Source organism: Rhinichthys klamathensis, unplaced genomic scaffold, assembly GCF_029890125.1.
Source record: "Rhinichthys klamathensis goyatoka isolate OS25496 unplaced genomic scaffold, OSU_Roscu_1.1 h1tg000147l_1, whole genome shotgun sequence".
NCBI lineage: Eukaryota > Metazoa > Chordata > Actinopteri > Cypriniformes > Leuciscidae > Rhinichthys > Rhinichthys klamathensis.
In genome coordinates, this window is record NW_026606682.1 from 1,548,921 (window position 1) to 1,569,348 (window position 20,428).

At 41.5% G+C, this 20,428-nt stretch overlaps 1 protein-coding gene and 1 long non-coding RNA gene across 4 annotated transcripts; both read right to left on the bottom strand.

The window, feature by feature from the left end:
• Window positions 1-6,512: 6,512 nt before the first annotated feature.
• On the bottom strand, window positions 6,513-8,547 carry LOC130090529 (uncharacterized). Its single transcript, XR_008807706.1, has 3 exons — window positions 8,133-8,547; window positions 6,896-7,024; window positions 6,513-6,807 (listed from the first exon to the last, which is right to left on the bottom strand). It is a non-coding gene; the product is annotated as an uncharacterized LOC130090529 (long non-coding RNA).
• A 3,041-nt stretch (window positions 8,548-11,588) lies between these two features.
• On the bottom strand, window positions 11,589-20,050 carry klf15 (Kruppel like factor 15). 3 transcript variants are annotated; one of them, XM_056257937.1, is made up of 3 exons: window positions 19,715-20,050; window positions 16,288-17,542; window positions 11,589-12,455 (listed from the first exon to the last, which is right to left on the bottom strand). In XM_056257937.1, exons 2-3 carry the CDS (start codon window positions 17,463-17,465, stop codon window positions 12,287-12,289), a joined length of 1,347 nt encoding a protein of 448 aa, XP_056113912.1. In that variant the 5' UTR covers window positions 17,466-17,542; window positions 19,715-20,050; the 3' UTR covers window positions 11,589-12,286. The 3 variants fall into 3 exon arrangements, with proteins under 3 accessions (XP_056113912.1, XP_056113913.1, XP_056113914.1); XM_056257938.1 differs by having other exon boundaries at window positions 19,711-20,050; XM_056257939.1 differs by lacking the exon at window positions 19,715-20,050 and having other exon boundaries at window positions 16,288-17,584.
• Window positions 20,051-20,428: the final 378 nt, after the last annotated feature.

The following is a 20,428-nucleotide window of genomic DNA, read 5'->3' on the forward strand; positions in this document are numbered from 1 at the left end:
GCAGCACTGGGCATCCGTTTTCCCTGATTCGTTCCAACACCTGAGGCAGGAGCGAGACAGGAGGAAAAGCATATAGGGGGCAGCGGGGCCAAACATGAGCCAGCGCGTCCTTGCTTTTCGAGAAAAACTTCGGGCAATGAGCGTTTTCGTTGGACGCGAATAGGTCCACCTGTGCTCTGCCGAATGTTTTCCACAGCAGCTGGACCGTCTGCGGGTGCAGCGACCACTCCCCTGCTGGAACATTGTTCCTGGACAGTCTGTCTGGTCCCACATTCAGGTGACCAGGCACGTGCGCTGCTCTCAGTGAGAGCAGGTTGTGCTGAGCCCAGACCAGGAGGCGTTCCGTCAGCCTGTGAAGGTTTCGTGACCTGACGCCGCCCTGGCGATTTATGTATGCCACCACTGACATGTTGTCAGACCGGACCAAGACGTGGTGGCCTGTTACCTGGGGACAAAAACGCCGTAGCGCTTTGTCGACTGCTATGATCTCCAAGCAGTTTATGTGAAGGAGCTTTTCCCGTTCTGACCACAGGCCAGCTAGCGGTCTGCCCTCGAGCAGCGCTCCCCACCCCGAGGTGGAGGCGTCCGTAGACACCACCTTCACACTCGAAGCGGTCCCCAGACTCACACCTGACTTATACCAGTCGGTTATTTTCCAAGGTTCCAGAGCTGAAACACACTGTAGGTCGACCCTGAGGCGAAACAGACCCGCTGTCCATGCCCTGGGTGGAACCCGCGCTTTCAGCCACATCTGCAGTGGGCGCATGCGAAGCAAGCCCAACTGGAGTACAGAGGCCGCTGAGGCCATCAGCCCCAGCATTTTATGAAACCTTTTGAGCGGAACTATCGAGCCGTGGCGGAAGGATTTCGCAACGCGCTGAATATTTAGTCCGCGCTCTGGTGACAGGCGTGCCGTCATGGATAGCGAGTCTAACACTGTTCCCAGAAAGGAAATTTTCTGACTGGGAGACAGTGAGCTCTTCGCCCAATTGACTGTGAGGCCCAGCTCCTCGAGGTGCTCGAGTAATGCGGACCTGTGTTCTATGAGCTCCGATCGTGATCGAGCTAGAATCGGCCAATCGTCCAAGTAGTTCAGGACTCGCATGCCCTGAAGTCTCAGGGGTGCGAGCGCCGCGTCCATGCACTTCGTGAATGTACGAGGTGCTAGGGACAGGCCGAACGGCAGGACTGTGTATTGATATGCCTGGCCCTCGAAAGCGAATCTCAAGAATCGCCTGTGATGGGACGCCATTTGTATTTGGAAATAGGCGTCTTTCGGATCTATTGACATAAACCAGTCCCCGTGGCGCACTTGCGCGAGGATTTTCCTGGTCGTAAGCATTCTGAACTGGCGTTTCACAAGCGCTCTGTTCAGCTGTCGCAGATCTAAAATGGGTCTGAGACCTCCATCTTTTTTCGGTACCAGAAAATATCTGCTGTGTAGGCCCCCTTTGCTCTGAGCTTGAGATAAAGGTTCTATAGCACCTTTGCTCAGTAGTTTCGCTATCTCGGCTCAAAGTAGATGAGATACTTCGTTTTCCCCGTCGTCTCGACGCGCGCCGTATAACGGCGGGGACGTTGAGCGAACTGTAGCGAATAGCCTCTTTTTATAGTGTTCAGCACCCATTCTGATACCCCAGGAAGCTGTGCCCACACTTTCGCGTGAATAGCTAGGGGTAGAATGAGATCTGGGCTCTGGCCGAGACATAGTGACGGCAAGGGAGCTCCGGCGTGCTGTAACGCAGACACTGTGTTTACAGTGTGTGAGGCGGGGGGCGCGCCGATCGCGGCGGGCAGCCTGGCCGCGCTCAAAACCCTTATAGCAGTTTGCTGAGGGTGAGAGAGCGGAGTGAGCCTCGTGGGGCTTAACATGTCTGTGAGTAAATGTGGGCGCAGGACAGCGGGCACATTTACTGCACTGAAAAACACCGTCGGCCTGAGCTGACTGAATGCGTGTTGGTTTCGTTTTTACAGAACCCGTGGGACATGTGGTGTGTAGTGTTTGTGGGCACTGAGACGTAGGCACATTCACTACATTTAGTGCACAATCGACATGAGGCGATTTTATTTGTGCGAGCCCTGCAACTTTGCGGGCTGTGTTTGTGTGTAGAAATGAGCCCTGGGTTGTGGGCATTTTCAATACACTCATAACACCATCGGCTGTGCCCGGAATACCAGAAAATACATCGTTTATGTGATTTATCTGGGTCGCCGTGGGAACAGCATTTGTGTGCAGGCAAGCGGGCATGGTACTGGCTTGCTTACTGCAAAATACACTGGAACAGTCACATTTTCTGGAACTGAACGAGCGAAAATTTCAGTGGAAGTCTGGCCACGGCGAGACTGAAACACCGTCGATTTCCTAGGAGGCTAGGAAGACTTGTGTTGGTTTCGTTTTACAGAAACCGTGGTAGTGTTTGTGGGCACTGGGTTGTGGGCACATTCACTACATTTAATGCACAATTGACATGCGTCGATTTCATTTGTGCGAGCCCTGTACCGTGGCGGGCTGTGTTTGTGTGTAGAAATGAGCCCTGGGTTGTGGGCATTTTCAATACACTCATAACACCATCGGCTGTGGCCGGAATACCAGAAAATACATCGTTTATGTGATTTATCTGGGTCGCCGTGGGAACAGCATTTGTGTGCAGGCAAGCGGGCATGGTACTGGCTTGCTTACTGCAAAATACACTGGAACAGTCACATTTTCTGGAACTGAACGAGCGAAAATTTCAGTGGAAGTCTGGCCGCGGCGAGACTACATTTTTATCTGCTGCGAGAGCCGGGATCGAACACGGGTCTCTCGCACGAAGGCTTCAGGTTCTGCCACTGGGCCACAGGGAGAACTACATTAGCGCAAGCAGATAAGAGAGTGTCATCACAGTTTTGTGTGTGTCGGCGTTTGTATGCAGGTGTGCGTGTTATACAACAGGCTCATTGCTGCAATAATGACATTTTCAGCCGCTCAAACTAGGAGCTGAGAAATGTTTGAGAAATGGAGATTAGTCCGGCCTCGGCGGGGACTAAAACACACTCTTTTCTCATTTGCCGGTGACGCACGCCCATGGGGGGCGGGGTAGATTTCTTATAACGTAAAGAAAGCTAGCCGCGGTTTTAGGGCTCGCGGTCTTGATGCTGGCCCGTTTCCCTGACGACTCGCGCGGCGGTTGCGCGGGCGCCTCCCAGTTGAGGCCGATGCTTTCCACGGCCTGAGAGAGCAGACGCATCAGCTCAGTCTCAATGCCGGCTCTGTTACCAGTGGTTCGGCGGGAAACGCTAGCGGAGGGGAGGTCCACAGAGCTCGCCCAATCCTCGCTATCAGATGCCAGAAGAGAACAAGCCTCGGTGGGTTGGTTCTCGTCGAACTCGTGGACGGACGCGGCGGCAGGCGGCGGCCGTTGTCCGTCAGTGAGCGACTCGAGCGGAGCCGGCGAAGCTGGCGGGGGAACCGGCGAGCTTTGGCGGGCTGGAGAGAGCTCGGGAGCGCGCTGGGCGCGGCGCTTCTTGCGGCGCGGCACCACGGCGGGCTATGGTGAAGGCTCGGAGAATGATGCCAGGCGAGTCCTCAGAGTCACCATAGGCAAAAGCTCGCAATGAGGGCATCCGCCGTCAGCGAGCGCGATGGCCGCGTGATCCTCACCCAGGCAGGACACACAGATGACGTGACGGTCCCCGTCGCTGAGTGGGGCGCGGCACGAGCCACAGGATGGCATCTTTAAAAAGACGCAGCTCTTTTGTGATGAGAAGTGTGAGTCGCGTCAAGTAAGCGAGCAAACACTCTCAGCAGAGTAAGGATACAAAGTGATATAAAAGGATATAGAACGTCGGAAAGCGCAGCAGGTACGGCAGTTGAAGGCGGCGAGGCCAGCGACTCCAGAGCTCGTCCCGCTGAAAAGCTTGCTTCGACGGCGCAGCTTCTCACTCCGGATCCAGCGATGCGTTTGCTTCGCTGAAGAGATGAAAACCAGCTTGTACCAGCCTAACGAGCATATTTATAGAGTGAGACCACGCCCTTTCTGGCGGGACGTGACGATATGGGCGCGAGTTGCCCCCATTGGTCATTACGTCACGCAGAGTCTCTCTCGATAGGCTGCTGCATTTGCCGCAAGAGCAGCCAATAGGCGCGCGAGCTGTATCGCCTGCGTCTGCTTGCTGCTGCAAAGCGTTTTACATTAATAAAAAATTAAGGATAATTTTTGGCTTCAATATCTCGTGGAAAAGAGGTTTTCCCCTAGCGTAAGCTATTACGCAGTACGAGAGATTCTCTCGTAAGAGAACTAAATCTTAAAAGGGATAGTTCACCCAAAAATGAAAATTCTGTCATCATTTACTCACCCTCATGTCGTTCCAATCCTCTATGGCTCTCTTCTATGAAGCACAACCAATATTTTGATTCTTTTATTTTTATTGTAAATATTTATTTTTGAATATTTTGAGCTTCTGTGTTTTTTGGGGTCAATGGGGTTCAATCCTGTTTTGATAACCGGCTCGTTATTTTTGCAGTTCTGTTTTTTGTTCATTTATGTACTTTTTAAATGTAGCACTATTTGCCAGCCATACATGCATGCTAAACACTAATATACACACAACATACATTCATGGATCACCCGAGACAGACTAAATTGCATGTCTCAGCGATGTAAACGTTGCACAGCTGTGTGAAATGAGGCCATTACATTATGCAATATTAAACAGTCTTCAGAAACCCTTCTGATGAGGGATTTTACACAACGAATTGCATCTTTTCTCAATTTTTCTCTCTCTCTTACACACACACACACACATGCACACAATGGGGCTGTGAGCCAATAACCTTCAGCAGAGTGAAATGAGTGCATGTCTCCTCCTTTCGCTCTTGTAACACCATATTGTCTAATGATAACCCCGGTCCATGCCAGCCTCAGTCAGCTGGTAATATATTTCTTAATCTGTATCGAAGTGGAACAGAAGTGCCACGGGCTTTATGAGTAATTCATTCCCAGTGCAAAAAAAAAAAGAAAATAAATATTTATTCTATGCCGTCAATATATCACAGCAGTGTATCCAAATACTGTTCAAAAGGATTTTTTTTATTACCCTCTTATGCTCATCTGGGCTACATTTATTTGATCAAAAATGAAGCAAAACTTTGTATTTTTTATTTTTACAATTTAAAGTAACTGTCTTCTATTTTATTATATTCTGAAATGTCATTAAAATCTCCTGTTATGGAAAAGCAGAATTTTCAGCATCATTACTCCAGTCTTCAGTGTCACATGATCCTTCAGAAATCATTCTAATATGCTGATTTCCTGCTCAAGAAACATTTCTTACTGTTGTCAATATTGAAAACAGCTGTGCTGCTTAAAATTTTTATGTGGAAGCAGTGATACAATTTTTTCATGATTCTTTGATGAATACCAAGTTCAAAAAACAGCATTTATTTGTGTGTGTGTGCATGTAAGTGTTTACTGTCAGTTTTGATCAGTTTAACAAATCCTTGCATAATAAAAGTATTTTTTTAAAGAAAAAAAAAACAAATACTGATGTGAGATATTAGACAGGGTTTTTCCGTGCTTGACATCTTGTATTGTGTTGCTGTCCTTTCTCTTCAGCAATCAATTGCCTTTCCTTTGAGCTGGGAAGGAAAAAAGGGATTCACAGCTAACAAATGCACTTCTGTTTTCAGGCTTGTACTCGCCAGGGAAAGGAATGGCTGCCAAGGTTTGAGGCCTGACGCAGGCCACATTTATGCAGGTCTCGATGCCCAGTTCTGATTTGTTAATTATATCCAACCAGCTTTTAAAAGTGACCCATATCCGATATCTGCATTATACTGGCGAAACAACCATGGTAGACGTACTGAACCGGAAAAGCTGGTCGAAAAGGAAGTACGGTAAAAACGGCGTGATTTGGTCGGCAAAACATATCAATGAGGACTGAAACCAATCTGAGAATATCGGAATCCAGTTGTTTTGTGCTTACAGGTGTCATAAATACAGAATTATAGAAGTTCAAGTCCATTTACCTACGTTTTATATACATAATATGAGTTTCTTTCTTCTGATGAATACAAAAGAAGGTCATTTAAAGAATGTTGGTAATCAAAGAGTTGCCGTAGCCATTGACTTCCATCGTATATGGAAGTCAATGAGTTCCGTCAACTGTTGGGTTACCAACATTCTTTAAAATATCTTCTATTGTGTTCATCAGAAGAAAGAAACTCATACAGGTTTGAATCAACTTGAGGGTAAGTAAATGATGACAACATTTAGATTTTGGGTGAAATATCCCTTTAATTCAAATTTTTAAGTTCAATGAACTAAATTTTACTTACTTTAGTACAATATCTTTTTAGTAACATTTAAATAACATTAGATGAACGTCCAACTAAAACGTTTCAGAAAAAAAATGCTTCATGAACGATGTATAATGTCTTTGTTAATGTTTTGAGAAGATTATTAAAGACCAGATAACTTTGAATAGGCGTTCTATTTGTTCAGAACTTTGAGAATGCTCCCCATGCAGCTGTGCACCGATGTATTCAAGTTCATTTCTTGTATGTGAACACAGAAAACATTTTGTGCACAAAGTGACTGCAGCAAACCAGGCTTTGCCGTCATCCCTTCAGACTCACAGTAAATTAGAGGGATAGACAAGTTTATTACCGGAAGAAAAGAATGCGTCTCAGGCTGGAAACAGAGGGGAGAGGAACTGCCAACATCTTCTCCGTTCCTTCAAGATGTTTCTAGACTGAGATCTCGATGAAGAGATCGAGTTTATACACATTTATATCCTTTGGACTTGGATCTAAAATTCTGATCCCTCCTGCAAGACAAAAAGAATCCCGTCCGCATGAAGTTTGGATATGACAACATGAAAACTGAATAGCAGAGAGAGAGAGCCTTCAGAATACTGACCACAGCAACAATGTTCAAATCTGTGTTTTATTATCTGGGATGAATCTGATGGTAATGTTGCGGTCAGAGGTTCGATTGAGAATCCTACAAATGTTCACCGCAAAGCTGTGAGTTATAATGAAATCCTGTGCAGAGGGAACAAAAGCAAAGCAATATGTGCAGGAGTATTCATAAATCATCTCACACATGCACACCAATAAGTCGTTTTTCAAACTAAAGCTGTCAGCTTCCACTGAGAATTAAAAATGCTCTGCTTTTTTAGGAGGAGAATGTTCATTTAGAATAATTGAATGAAGATATATTATAAACTTGTTTTACTATAAAAATATTAGTTCATGTGAAGGAATACTTTTTAATTTTTTTATGTTTACATGTATAGCCAGTCATAGAAAATATATTACATTATTAATGTATTGTATTATTATTATTCAGAACTTTTATATTATATATTATAGAAATATTATTTAGTGTATTAATAAGATTTTAATTTTATTTTATAATAAAATGCTATTAAAAATTATGAAATTAAAATGAATTTAAAACAAACACTATCAATCAGTTTTTTATAAAAAATATTTCGTCCTTGAATTTTGGTTTATCACTACTTTTAAAAATAAAAAAGGACGTGACATAATTTGAGCATAAATCTCCCCCTTCTCACAAACACACACACACTCGTATATATATATATATATATATATATATATATATTAATAAATAAAAACATCAATTATTTATTTCTACTATTTTAGCAAATATTTAATATTTTTAATACTTAATTTCTTCCACTATAGATGTCATATTGTTCTCAATTAAAGAAGGCCATAACATTAATAACAGGAAGAGCAGCAATTTGATTTTAAATGTTCCACCTGTTCACAACATATTAATTTGTATTAGTATTTTATTGTAAATTGCACAATGCAATTGATTAACATTTAAAGACATTCATTGCCTAAAGGTGGGGCAACTTTTTTGAGCAATGTTTCCGGGCACTTTCCCATTAAGAATGGGCAACAAATGTATATCTGGATACTTTAGATCTCACCTGGTTGCCCATTGACTGCAACATTGCTCAATGTTTAAAATCTTACAGAAATGTACCAAATGGAAAATGCATCCTTATTCTGGTTTCAATGAATGCCTCATTTGTAAGCAACTCCATTTAATCGTTAATAAAATAAGTCACCACATCATTTCCTCTGACCTGTCATGCGCTTGACCCAAAGTTACCTTGGTGTCATGACAGATGGATCTACTCTTTCCAACAACGGCAAATGCTCCAAAAATAAATCTGTCAAATGGCTGGAAGACCATTGCGTTTCCCAGAGCACAGCAAGACCCGGAGAGCTGAGGAAACATAGTTAAACCACTGTGAGTGTTGAAGCCACCACGGGAAGACTGATTAATAGCTTAAAACCAGAATAAAATCATAAAACACGTTCATTTAATAAGTTGCCCGGATAGTATACTGTAATAAATCAAGAAGCTCAAAGTACTTGCTGACATAGAATAGAATAGGTGGATTAAATGCAATAAGTGCACTATTCATTGCTGCAAACGATCCACTGAAAGTTAATTTCTTACTATGAACCTAAATTTGCCAGCACTCTGTAAACAGCTGACTCTCCTCTAAGACCTCATGATAGAAAACAATTTTTTTTTAAAAACATTACATTTTCGAGAACCAAATCTGGAGTCATCCTGACAGGACTGCCGTTTATGGTCAAACAGGTCCAAGATCAGTCATATTAGCTAACGTCTGGAGATATTGGCAATCTACTGAGGATCGCCTTCATACCAGTGAGCATGTCCAACAGATGGCCGTAAAAAGAGAATCACTTCACTGCATTCTTCTCTTCCTGACTCCCTCCCTCTCATCTTTAGGAGTGCCACATGTGGTTGGGGGCTTGTGAAGGGAGCAACATAAATTGGAGTTGTCAGCCATAAACATCAGGGCTCTTCACGAGCATCATACTCAATATGTCCTTATCCTGGGTGACTCAGCTTAAACAACATGCACTGGACTCCTGTACTATTGGTTGTTGTTCTTGTTTGAGATGTTGTTTAGATGTTAATGAATCTGATTATGTTGCGGACTACAGTACAAGCAGTCGTTCCCTACAAGGGAATAAACACAAAAATCCAACAAACAAAATAAACACAAAAAAAAAATCAGGTATTAAGCTTTTTGAAACCGTACATATATTTATTGAGTTTTTTATATATATACTGTATGTATTATTATAAAAAATATATATATATATTATAAAAAGTTAATACTTTATGGAAGCTTTTTTCCACCATGAATAAAACAATTTAAAAGATAATTGCGACTTTTTATCTCACAATTCTGAATATATATCTTATATCTTCTCAGAATTTCAAGATATAAACTTGCAATTGCGAGTTATAAAGTCAGAATTGCGAGATATAAACTCACAATTCGGACTTTTTCTTGCTATTGTGAGTTTAAATCTCGAAATTCTGATAAAATAGTCATAAAAACTCGCAATTGCAAATTATAAAGTCCAATTCTGAGAAAAAAAAAACTTGTTTTGCAAGTTTATATCTCGCAATTCTCGCAATTACGTTGTTGTTTTTTTCAGTGGCGGAATCAAGCTTCCATAAAATAGTCGAAAAATATATAAATGAAAATGCTGTGGTCCTAAAATAAATCTTTTATCAGCATCAGATTATGAGTGTCAAACATGGTTCATCTGTAAAATATTTAACAGATCTACTAAAGATATTTTATGACATATTAACCTTTACTGTTTGGCTCACTTATACTCTGTTGTTAAAAAGAAAAGCACATGGCTGCTTAAATGCTTTCTTTCTTTAGGAAGTGAGTGGTTTCAATGTAGGAGTTGGAATTATAAGGCACGATTTCTCTCTCGACCCCTTACATAGTATTTTTGAATGGGTACAACTATAATTAGACATCACTGGTATGAGGCCATGAGTCATTCTAAGAAGCCAGAAATATACTCTACACAAGTGCACAAAGAAATCGCATCTATTTTAATTCAATTACTCTGCAAAATGCACTCTGCAAATTGCACAAAATCTAGTCGTTCGAATAAGTTTGCGCTAACAGACAATGCAGTGCACAGCTGTGTTTCCATTCACATCAAATCGATCATGAAGCTTTTTGCATTTGCATTCACACACTTCAGTATGTTTCGAGCCTAAGCTACAAGAAAACAGAGTAACTCGAAAACAAAAAGTTCTTATTTTCAATTTATTTGTAAATGCATCTGATGTATATCAAGAAAAATATATAATATTTATATATATATTGAATTGTTATTATGTACATTGGTTTACATTTTACAGGGGACATTTATACAATCAAAGAAATGAGATACGTCAGTAAAAGAATATCCGGTACTCTCTGATCCAACAACATTTTGTACAAAGTCTGTACATACAGTATACATACATTCAATGTTGGCCATAAGCACCGATTTCACCTAGACTTTCATGTAGACGGCGAGGAATGCATCACTAACAGTACGCAGCCTCCGCCTGGGTGTCTGTGTTACTCGTGACGTAATCTTTCTGTGTTTTAAGTGCGTGGGGTTTTGAACAACGGAACCAATCATGGACTCTTTGCGCGAGCAACAAAAACATGTTTGGCACTGGTTTGTATGTTAAACAGGCACCAACAGCAGCAAAACATTTATATACTGTATGTAGACAAATGCGTTTCCTTCATTCCTAGAGGAATCTTCTGGTCTGCGAGAGGTCTGAGTGGTTCTAGTTTCTTCTCGCTCTGCGATGTCGGATCTGAGATCAGATTTCCTGACCACAACAGTTGCTAAATATTATAAGCAGAGCAGCAAAATGATACCATAATCGTGTTCCTCTAAACCACAGTCAAATCGGAGCACAAGTAGAGAACCAGAAAAGATGATTGGTTCTTTAAACTCTAGAGTTCCTGTCATCACACTATACGTGTGGATGCATCTATAGGTACCGCTGGCTGTTGTGCCTGTTGGTGCAGTACAAAGTTGTAGTGCAACAAGTTGATTCATCACCTGAGGCACTCTGGGTAACTTTGTACTTGTTTCCATTCAGGCTATTGTTTTGGCAAAAACAGATTGCATAGAACAGATTGCATTGCCAAGGTTGATCCGAAGCTCTGCTAAAAATCCAATTATACAACACGGTATGATTTAGTTAAATATTAGCATTAACTATCAGCATCCCGCACGTCGCATTCTTTAGCGAACACATGGTCAGCATGCCCTATCAGTAGTCAAGCTGTGTCCATGACTACAGTTCCCATGAAGAATGTCCTCTCTGAACTCCAGATGAGTTCCAGACTACATTTCCCTAGCATGAGGATTTGAGCTGCAAGAGTCCCCTGTGCAGGAGCTCGCGGTTGAGGGCCGGTTAGCACCTTGCAATTCCAGTTTCTGTCATTCAAGCCTGTCTCGCGGAGACATTTTGGCAGATCGTGAAGTAGTCCCAGGTCAAAAGGACTGTTTGAGGCAGGTTAGAAATGGTTGATACGTGTGTTTTGACCTAGCTTAGTCATCAACTGACTGACTTGGATCATGGGATTTCTCAGATGTAAAATGTGTTGCATTGCTGTCAAAAATATTTTCTAACCGCAAACACTTCACCACAAATGCCTTGGCCCCAGCTGCAAACATTTAGATTAGAGAAAGGCATGGAAGGTTGTTGTTTTTTTTATGATGAAAGCAACCAATAAAATGACAAAAATGAAAAGAAGAAAGGTTTTGTATTGACAACATAAGGGGAAAAATTTCAATACTGATCATGAGGCCAATTCACATATGACAAATGTGCGTGTTTTGACTTCCGTTGATTCGCTCCATGGTCTGTCCAAGAGGCGTTTCACAGTTTACTAGCATACAACTGAAAGTCAAGAGGAAAAGCCTCCATGTTTGCCAATAGCTTATAATGGCACAGTCCTACCAATGATCAGTAGTTCAAATGAACCCGAGTTTTTTTTTTTTTGGTTTAGAGGAGCTAAACGCGTTACGTTGGCAAAAAGAAGCGACTTTATCGTGATATTGAGCAAGGAATGTTGATGACTGGCAGATGCATCAACAATTCATACCTCAAAGTACAACAAAAAAATACTTTGAATGTTACATGTTGCAAAAAAATTTGTTCTCGGAACATAGAAAACAATCATGAACACTACAAAAATACAATCTACGAAGCTTACAACATCTGTGAGGCCGACAAGTCAAGTAACAGTTTCAGAACAAACTCTTCTTCAGTTCATCCAAGCCTCACGTAATAAATTATCACAGTACCACAAATTATTCTGTCCTTCTCTCTCTCTTTGTTTTGTTCGTCCGTTCTTTCTATCTCTATCTCTCTCCATGGAGGGGGCCTGTGTGGGGTCAGTGTGCAGTGCGCGCTGTCCTGCTGCTTCGTGGAAAGCGATGGACTTTGATATGTTTGGACAGGTGATCGCTGCGGGCAAATTTCTTCTCGCAGACAGGGCACTGGTAGGGCTTAACTCCAGAGTGAGACCGACGATGCCGTGACAGCTCGTCCGACCGGGAGAATCTGCAAGAAGAATCCAGAGATAAAGCCAAATATCAATGTTTGTGCACTTATCTGATTCATGTTTTGCATTTTTTTTATACCTCTTGCATTGTGAAAAGCACTGCACTACTTGGCTTTTTGCTTTCGTTTGTATTTTGATTTATGACCGTGTCTTAAAAAAGGCAGAGGGCCTAAGTGCTTCAGTTACAGTTGTTTTGAAGACGACATGGTCCTTATTTACTCTGTATGTTCCTCGTCTTTGAAATCAAGGTAATCTTCGTAATCATTCAAGTATGTCCACTTCTGAAACAACTATCCTCTTTCTTTTTAAAACCATTATCCAATGTTACGCCACAGTTTCAGGATTTCGTTTTTTCTAATTGATTATCCCTTTTTTTAATGAAGAAATGCATCAGATTATGGAATAAAAGTTTGTGAAAAGAAGTCATGCATTTTGAAAATACAAAACAATAAATCAAAGCCTACTTGGACAAGAGAGCTCATTATTCACATTAATAAACCCGCACATCGTTTTGTCTCTGTCCCAGTGTCTTCCCTTGTATTTGTGATTTTGTAAAAGCAATCGTTGCTGTGAAATCAGACAAAGGGTAAAAATAGTGCTGGAGTTACTGAGTAACAAAATGAAGAGCACTGAATCAGTGAGAGTGAAATCCTTTTCACAGGCTTTTCGAGTTGAATAGTTTGATAGGGACTGCATGCAATGTACATTAAAACTGTCAAACAATTGCTCAGTGTCTTCACAACTGAGCAGCAAATGGTTTGAGCTCGGAGCAGATCTAATGAGCAACTATATTTAACTTGGCGCTTAACCCAGTGCTCAAGTTCCAAAAGTAGATTTGCACCACATTTACGACTGTTAATGTTTTCTGAAAGCAACTAAAAGAACCAAGACCCAGGAGGAGGAAAACACACAGTCTTTTTTTCTTCCTTCTTCTATTTTAGAAAATATGGAAGCATTTTCTTTAACTCAATTTGCAGTTCTCTCTTTCTCAAGTTATACCATATACCCTGCACAGACCAAAGTAATAGAGACTCCTGGGAAATTAGTTATATTACATCCCTGGTATACTGTCAACTTTACACTACCTTTATACTACCAATACATATCTTACTCAATAAAAAGCATCTGAAGATAGTGTGTACTTCTTTCTGAAATGAGAAAACCAGGAGAACAAACTCTTGCTCAACCCCATGCCCACATGGAGCCATAGGCGAGGTAGTATCTGTTTCTAATGTACCGGGAACATGTGTAGAGTATTTGCAAGGCTATAAAAAACAGTCTCTCTCTCTCTCTCTCTCCAGCTAGGCTTTTCTTCCAGTTTTACAACAAGCTTAGACAGGAAAAGTACAGTTGCAGCTATGCTAACAGTAATGCACTAGCTTTGTGCTCAATCCAAAAATAAAACCCCTGCAGCGACAACATGACTAACAAAACTAACAAGATGATTCTCATTTCATACTCAAAAGAGACGATATCAACATCTTACTCACATAGCATAGGTTAACTACTGTATGATGCCAAGCAAACTGTGATGTTTTTTTGACTGACAAAGTATCTCTCATTCTGTAATATCGCATGCATGGTATGCGAGTAAGTCTTTGAAGCATGTTGGGATGGGATGGTGGTGGACTAATTGTTGCCCTGTGGGATAGGATGGGACGAGGTGCCCCTCCTTGTTGGACGTCAGAGCTCACAAACAGAGCTGTTCCAGCACGCTCTACAGCATGCTATTAACTAACTTCCATTCAAATGCACACATTTTTGCATTGTGGACAGAGTTATTCATTTGCAATCTATTACGCCCTCAACTGAATTCCAAATCTGCATTTTCCATTTCAAAACCAGATGAGCACTTTGGTTTGCTCTCTTACACGCATATGTTGATACTGCAAACTATATCAGTTCCATTGCAGCTTTTCATGCAGGTTTTGTCCTCTATTAACCTTTGTGTGCAAGTTGTATAAAATAAAGTATGTACTTCCTGGTTTGTTTCCAGGTGTATGGCCCTCTAAGAGAAGTAGCAAAGCACAGGACGTGTGTGCAAAGACGTTAGCATGCTGCAGCTAAGCCAACTGGTGTGTTTTCCAGTCAAGTACCATGTTTAAAGCTATTGTGAGTGCTTTTGGGTCTAAGAAATTTCCAATCTAAGTGTGAGCATGGTTTTTTGTGTTTGTGTCACTTGGACACTTTTATTTGCGGAGTACCAAAGGAATGCTAAAAATGCAGGCAAAGCATTGCTGAAGCCAGGCTTGAGGCAGCCAATGGGGCATTCTTCTGTTGCTTTCTTTCCTACATCCATTTCCTTACAGTGTCCCGGAGACCTCAATCAGACTCTCAGACTGCTGAAGGACAGTCACTGCCAACTGCTATCCAGAAGCCAGGCTAACCAAGGTCACTGATAACAGACCTCTCTGGGGGGTCTGGGGGGGCTGATAATTAGGTAATCTTACAGAGTCGGACATGAAACTAGACAAACCAGTGGATCATTTAAAAAAACTGACATCTGAAAGAGGGACTTGGAACCTGGTAATAGCTAAATCAGGGATACTACTACGACCAAGTGCTTGAAGAATGTAGTTACTCAAACTTGACAACTAATGCAATCAATCATTTGAAGATTACACTTCAGAGTAAACATCACCCACAAGCATACAAAAATATAAGAACCAAACTCGTCTCTGTCAAAGACCGGCACTTGAAACTTTATCTATCCTGTCAATCCTGACCTCACTACAACTTCTGGTGCACTTTACACAGTATCCAGGCCTGTTCAGAAAGATTGGAGGTGGACATAGACTAAGAGTAAACAAATGAAGCAGTGAATAGGGCAAAGTCTGCCTCTTCAAAGACTTTATCTAATCTGCAAACAGCAGCGATAACACAAAACAAGACCCAAAATCTAAGGACAAATTGTGAATGAAATTTACAGCTACAATACAAAGTGATTATCAAGCAATGTTGGGGGAGTAAAGTAGCAACGCTACGAACTAAACTACTTTTATCACTAACGTGATCATAGTTCAGCTGTTATAGTATAGTATAACTTATAGTATAATGTTATAGTAACTATACTATCAAAATAGTATAGGTTTTTGCAGAAACATGCTAAAATATTCAACAAGTAGTGTTGTAGCATGCCCCGATTGCATGTTAAATCGCATTGTATTTTAAATGCAACATTACAGCCTTTCAAGTAAAGGTAGTAACCAAACTTGCTTACTAAACTGTACAAGCTATCCTTTACGTTACATTGGAAAGTCTGATGCATTCTTGTGAATCAGCTCATGCAATTCAGGGGTGTCCAATCCTGCTCCTGGAGGGACACTATTCCTGCAGAGTTTAGCTCAGGATTACTAGAAACTTCCAACCAAGTGTGTTGGATTAGGTTGGAGCTAAACTCTGCAGAACATTGGCCCTCCAAGAGCAGGATTGGACACTTCTAAAGTAATTGGTTCATGGCAACAGTGTGCACTTACATTTAAAATTTACAAAATGCCTTAAAAGCAAGGAATATGAATAAGCAGCTAACATGTCTTTAGATTTGGCAAGTCCACATAGAGTCCTAAGTAGCCTCTGTTTGAAGTTCATTCATGGACAACAAAGATAATGATGTACCACTGCTTTCGCAATAACTACAACTTATTGGAGTGAAAGCCCTTTGTACACATACAGACCTTGACAGCTAACCTCAGTGTTTGAGTGGAAGAAAAAAACATGTGTACAACAATCACATTTGTAACTGTACAGAACACAAATCTGTTGCCTTATCTGTCCAAACAACATTTTCAAAGACAATGTATAAGTTGTGGATACCTGTCCTTGTACACTCACCTCCAGCCACAGCCAGGCCAAGTGCAGGCAAAAGGTTTCTCGCCTGTGTGTCTCCTCAGGTGGGCCTTCAGGTGGCTGCTCTTGGTGTACATCTTGGCACAGCCAGGGAAAGTACACTTGTGCATTTTAATAAGATCAGCTACTGAGCTCTTTTGGAATTTGTGACCCCCAACTACAAGCCCTGCTTCCTGGCCGTCACCTGTTCCGTTCTCCCCGAGACCTAAGGGCTTAGCGGCAATGGGAACCGGGGCAATACGGACAAACTTGGAGGAAGAGCTGTTAAGGCTGGCTTGAGGGATCACCTGAGGTACCAGGGCGAAGGTTTGACCCTGGATGTTTACAAGGAGCTGGGTTATTTTGATGTCCGAGGCAGGTTGTGGTGTTGGTGGCGAGGGGGCTGTTTTAGGGCTCAATTCCTGTTTTACTTGAATGGGCTGAAGCTGTAGGATCACAGGCATGCTAGGATTCTCCACCACCACAACCTTCCCTGAAGAGTCCTCCTTTTTCAGCGAGCTTTGAGGATTTGTGGAGGCCCCGACTGTGGATTGCACACTTTTTGGGTCAGAAATGGCGTTGACTATGTCACTTGAAACAGGCACTGTTTGGTCTAAGCTTTGGGCCCAAGGTTCTGATATAGCTCCTTGGATGCTTGTACAGGTCACTAGACCCTCACCGGCTTCCTCCTTCAAGGCCACCACTTCCATGTTCTCCTCTAGGAACTCTTCGATCTCCTCCAGAGTGGGCTGAAACAGTAGCCCAGCATGGTCCTCCAAATCTCCAGGGAAAACAGGGAACTCGAAGCACTCCTCTTTGGTGGTGCGGTCCCGTCGTGACTCCCAAGCCAGACCCATGGGAAGGACAGGGGGGACCATGGGAGATAAAATGGTAGAAGAGGACAAGTTTTGGCTCAAAGTTAGGGACTGAGAGTGAAGGAAGTCAAGAAGGCCATCTTGGCTTTCTCCACTTGAGTTACTCCCACAACTAGAGCCCAACACCTGAGACTCAGGGCTGGAACAGGAACGTGGACTAGATGAGTCACTCAGGTTATCCTCTGAGAATGGAGATGGAAGCATATGGTACACCCCCTCGTCTGTCACCATATCCGATGGGTTGTGGGCTGGCAGCAAACAAGTGTAAGGAAAGAAAGTCTCTGCATCAAGCAGCAAGTGATCCACCATTCCTGGCTACAGCCTGTCCCTAGCACGGCGGCCACTTGTACAGTTCCCTGTTATGAATGATGCAGGTCTTTCTCTGTCTATAAAAAACAAGAAACAAATTTGGGATTAGCAATAAATAGACATTTAAAGTGATTTACTGTACAACAGTTTTCATGGCTGTCCAACTGAAGTGACTTTGAGACAAGATTTTTTTTTATCTCAGTCAGTATGTATACATGCACTTTTTAAGTTAAATTTCAGTCAGACTAAAACAATAATTTGTAATAATTTAATCCGACTGAAATCATACCAGTCCCGTTTTTGCGAAGTCTGCGTTAACAGACCTAGATAGCTAGACGCCGTTCATTATGAGCTGTATGCACAAGTGAATCAGATTACAATTAGCCTTGGCATTTTTTCGGTGATGTGCAAAGTGAATTTAATCCTTCAAATATTCAATGACTTAGCAAAAAACAGCTGAAGTCAGGTTCTAAAAGTGCATGTTACCATACTCGGTGCAATCAATTACTCTGTTTCACTCCACAAAAATATTTGAGAAAACAGCCAAGCAGCAGCTAATGGCTAAGCTACCATTACCTCCTTCCTTGTGGATGTGTGAGACACTGGAAACAATTTACTGTAATAGCTGTATGTCAACGTTAAAACGAGGATGTGAACATGTTACTCCCTCACTACAAGTCTTGCTATAAGCTAATCACATTAAGACAAGATAGCATTGTGTGCACACAAAGAGTCTTAGTTAATTGGAAACCAAGCATATTAAGTGATCCTGTTATGTGTGAGACAACTCATCGTTTAATCAAAAAGCTATCCTCAATAAGTTAAGAGTTTTCTCCCTTTTTTTTGTCTGTGTTCTACTTGATATAAAAAATGTTCAGTTTTCACTCTGTTTAGTTTACTCTCTTAGTTTTCACTCTTTTATGCTTTCTTGTTAGCATAAAAGACCAACTGTAATGCTGCTATCAGCATATCAGCTGTATGTAAGAGATCCAAGAAAGCAACATTGTTCATTTCTGGGAATTTGACCACTAAATTCTAACTTCAATACTGAAGCTAGTAATTACATTATAGCATTCCTTGGCCCATGCACTGAAATGAAGAAAAAAAAATCTGTAGCTACAGAAATGCAATAACCACTCCAACAGAGATTTTACACATACTGTCAAAAATAAGAAGTAATGATAAGTATTTACCAAATGTAAAACAATTATGAAATCTAAAACAACTCATGAAACAGCGAAAATGTAAATGGTAATGTTCACTCATGGTAATGATTGACAACTAGACCCAATCTTTATATAAGCAAACATGAAAGTCTAACTCATCCTTAAAATATACACTACTAAAGGTCTAAGTCTATAGATCTGTCATTAGGCATCGCCACAGGAAGCTGAAGTAGCACATTAATCAGTACTGGAAATCTTTAATTGGTGATTAAATGCAGTGGTGATTCTAGCGCCCCCTGTCTGCTGCAGAATGTCCGAGAGTAACCCTGACACCTACAGGCAGTGTCAACACCCACATGTGTTCACTGCAAACTCAGGAGGAGACATTGTTTTTTTTTTAAATACCCTTAGACACTTTAAATCTCTCGCTAATTGCTTAACGTTCAACATCACATAGCCTGTGTTTCCATCTATTTAGCTTGGCACAATCATGCCAGTCGTTTGTAAGGTTTTCAAAATCTAAGTTTTCAGAACTCGATTTACTTCAGTAATGCATTTCAAAGTGGTCGAAATATGCAATGAACTTACTCCGTGTATTAACTTTGTCACTTTGATTATACTTAAAAATCTCAGTGGGGTGATTTTTCTAGCATTCAAGTGTCAAGTGTAGCATTCATGTTACAAACGTGTACTTATTATAATGAACTTCATGACTACATGCAAAGCGTTTTTGTTCTATTACTTTTGTAATTATTTATAACTAAAAATATGAATTACGGGCAAAATGTGAACTGTACAATAAAGTTCGAAATATGCAACGAGCATGTTTTATGTAATAAACTATTAAATATTTAATATATGCAATATTTTGTTTACCCTGCCCTGTCTACCCTTTAAAACTCTCGTTCTCTCTCTCTCTCGCTTTATATAGTTAACTCAATAAATAGTTAATTCTAGCTGTTTTTCTTTTTTTTTTCTGCAGTAGGCTCACGTTTCGACGCAGCAAATAGTTGCACGCAGTTTCCGCGCATGCCACGCGACTACTCGACGCGCAAATGAAAGCATAAAAACAATCAAACTTACCTCTCTAAAAAAAAACTCGGATTAATCCTTGCCGTTTAAAGTTCTAGTACGATCCGTTTCTCTTCGCTGCAGAATGCTTCATTAGCCGTTAAATGTGCCCTTGAGACATGAAGGGTCTCATGGCAGATCATGCTCTCCTCTATAGTAGGCTAGCTATTACGCTGCTGTCACACGATCATGTCTTGTGGGCTTTAAGAGTAGATTTGGGGAAGGCTGCTGAAGGCTCGCCTGCTCCACACACTGGGATTGGTGGAGGTGTCGACGGAGGCAGGACTCTTGCCTTTTGTCGTCAATGAACAGCAGAACAGTACACAGTTGCTTCTGTCAACTGTCCGACTGGAGGAGCTTTAACTCTTGCAGTGGTGCTGTAATGTCAGTGCATCTGATCTGGAGAAGAAAGATGATTTAGACTGGTGAGGATGAGTTCAAAGTGCAAACGTTGTCATTAATGTGACTATCATTAATGAAGGGAGCTTTTTATTTCACATTTTAATAACAGCAATAAACTCATCTCAAATGGCATGAGTGTTGTGAGCTTAATCTGATAAGATTACTGCTGCTGACAATTTAATATGGGATTTAAGTGCTGTCCTCAGACAAATTGCATTTCAAGCATTTGAATGTGATAAAAATGTTAATGACTACCCGATTCATGCTTTTTCATTGATAAATAAACTAGGAGCCTGTGAAAATATTTCTGTGTCCTGGATTAAC

What these genes read in the sequence shown, in the direction of transcription:
- klf15 (XM_056257937.1), bottom strand. Translation starts at nt 17,465, where the DNA reads ATGGTGGATCACTTGCTGCTTGATGCAGAGACTTTCTTTCCTTACACT. An exon ending in TGGCCTGGCTGTGGCTGGAG is followed by an intron (nt 12,456 to 16,287) that starts GTGAGTGTACAA and finishes TTCTTCTTGCAG; the next exon opens with ATTCTCCCGGTCGGACGAGC.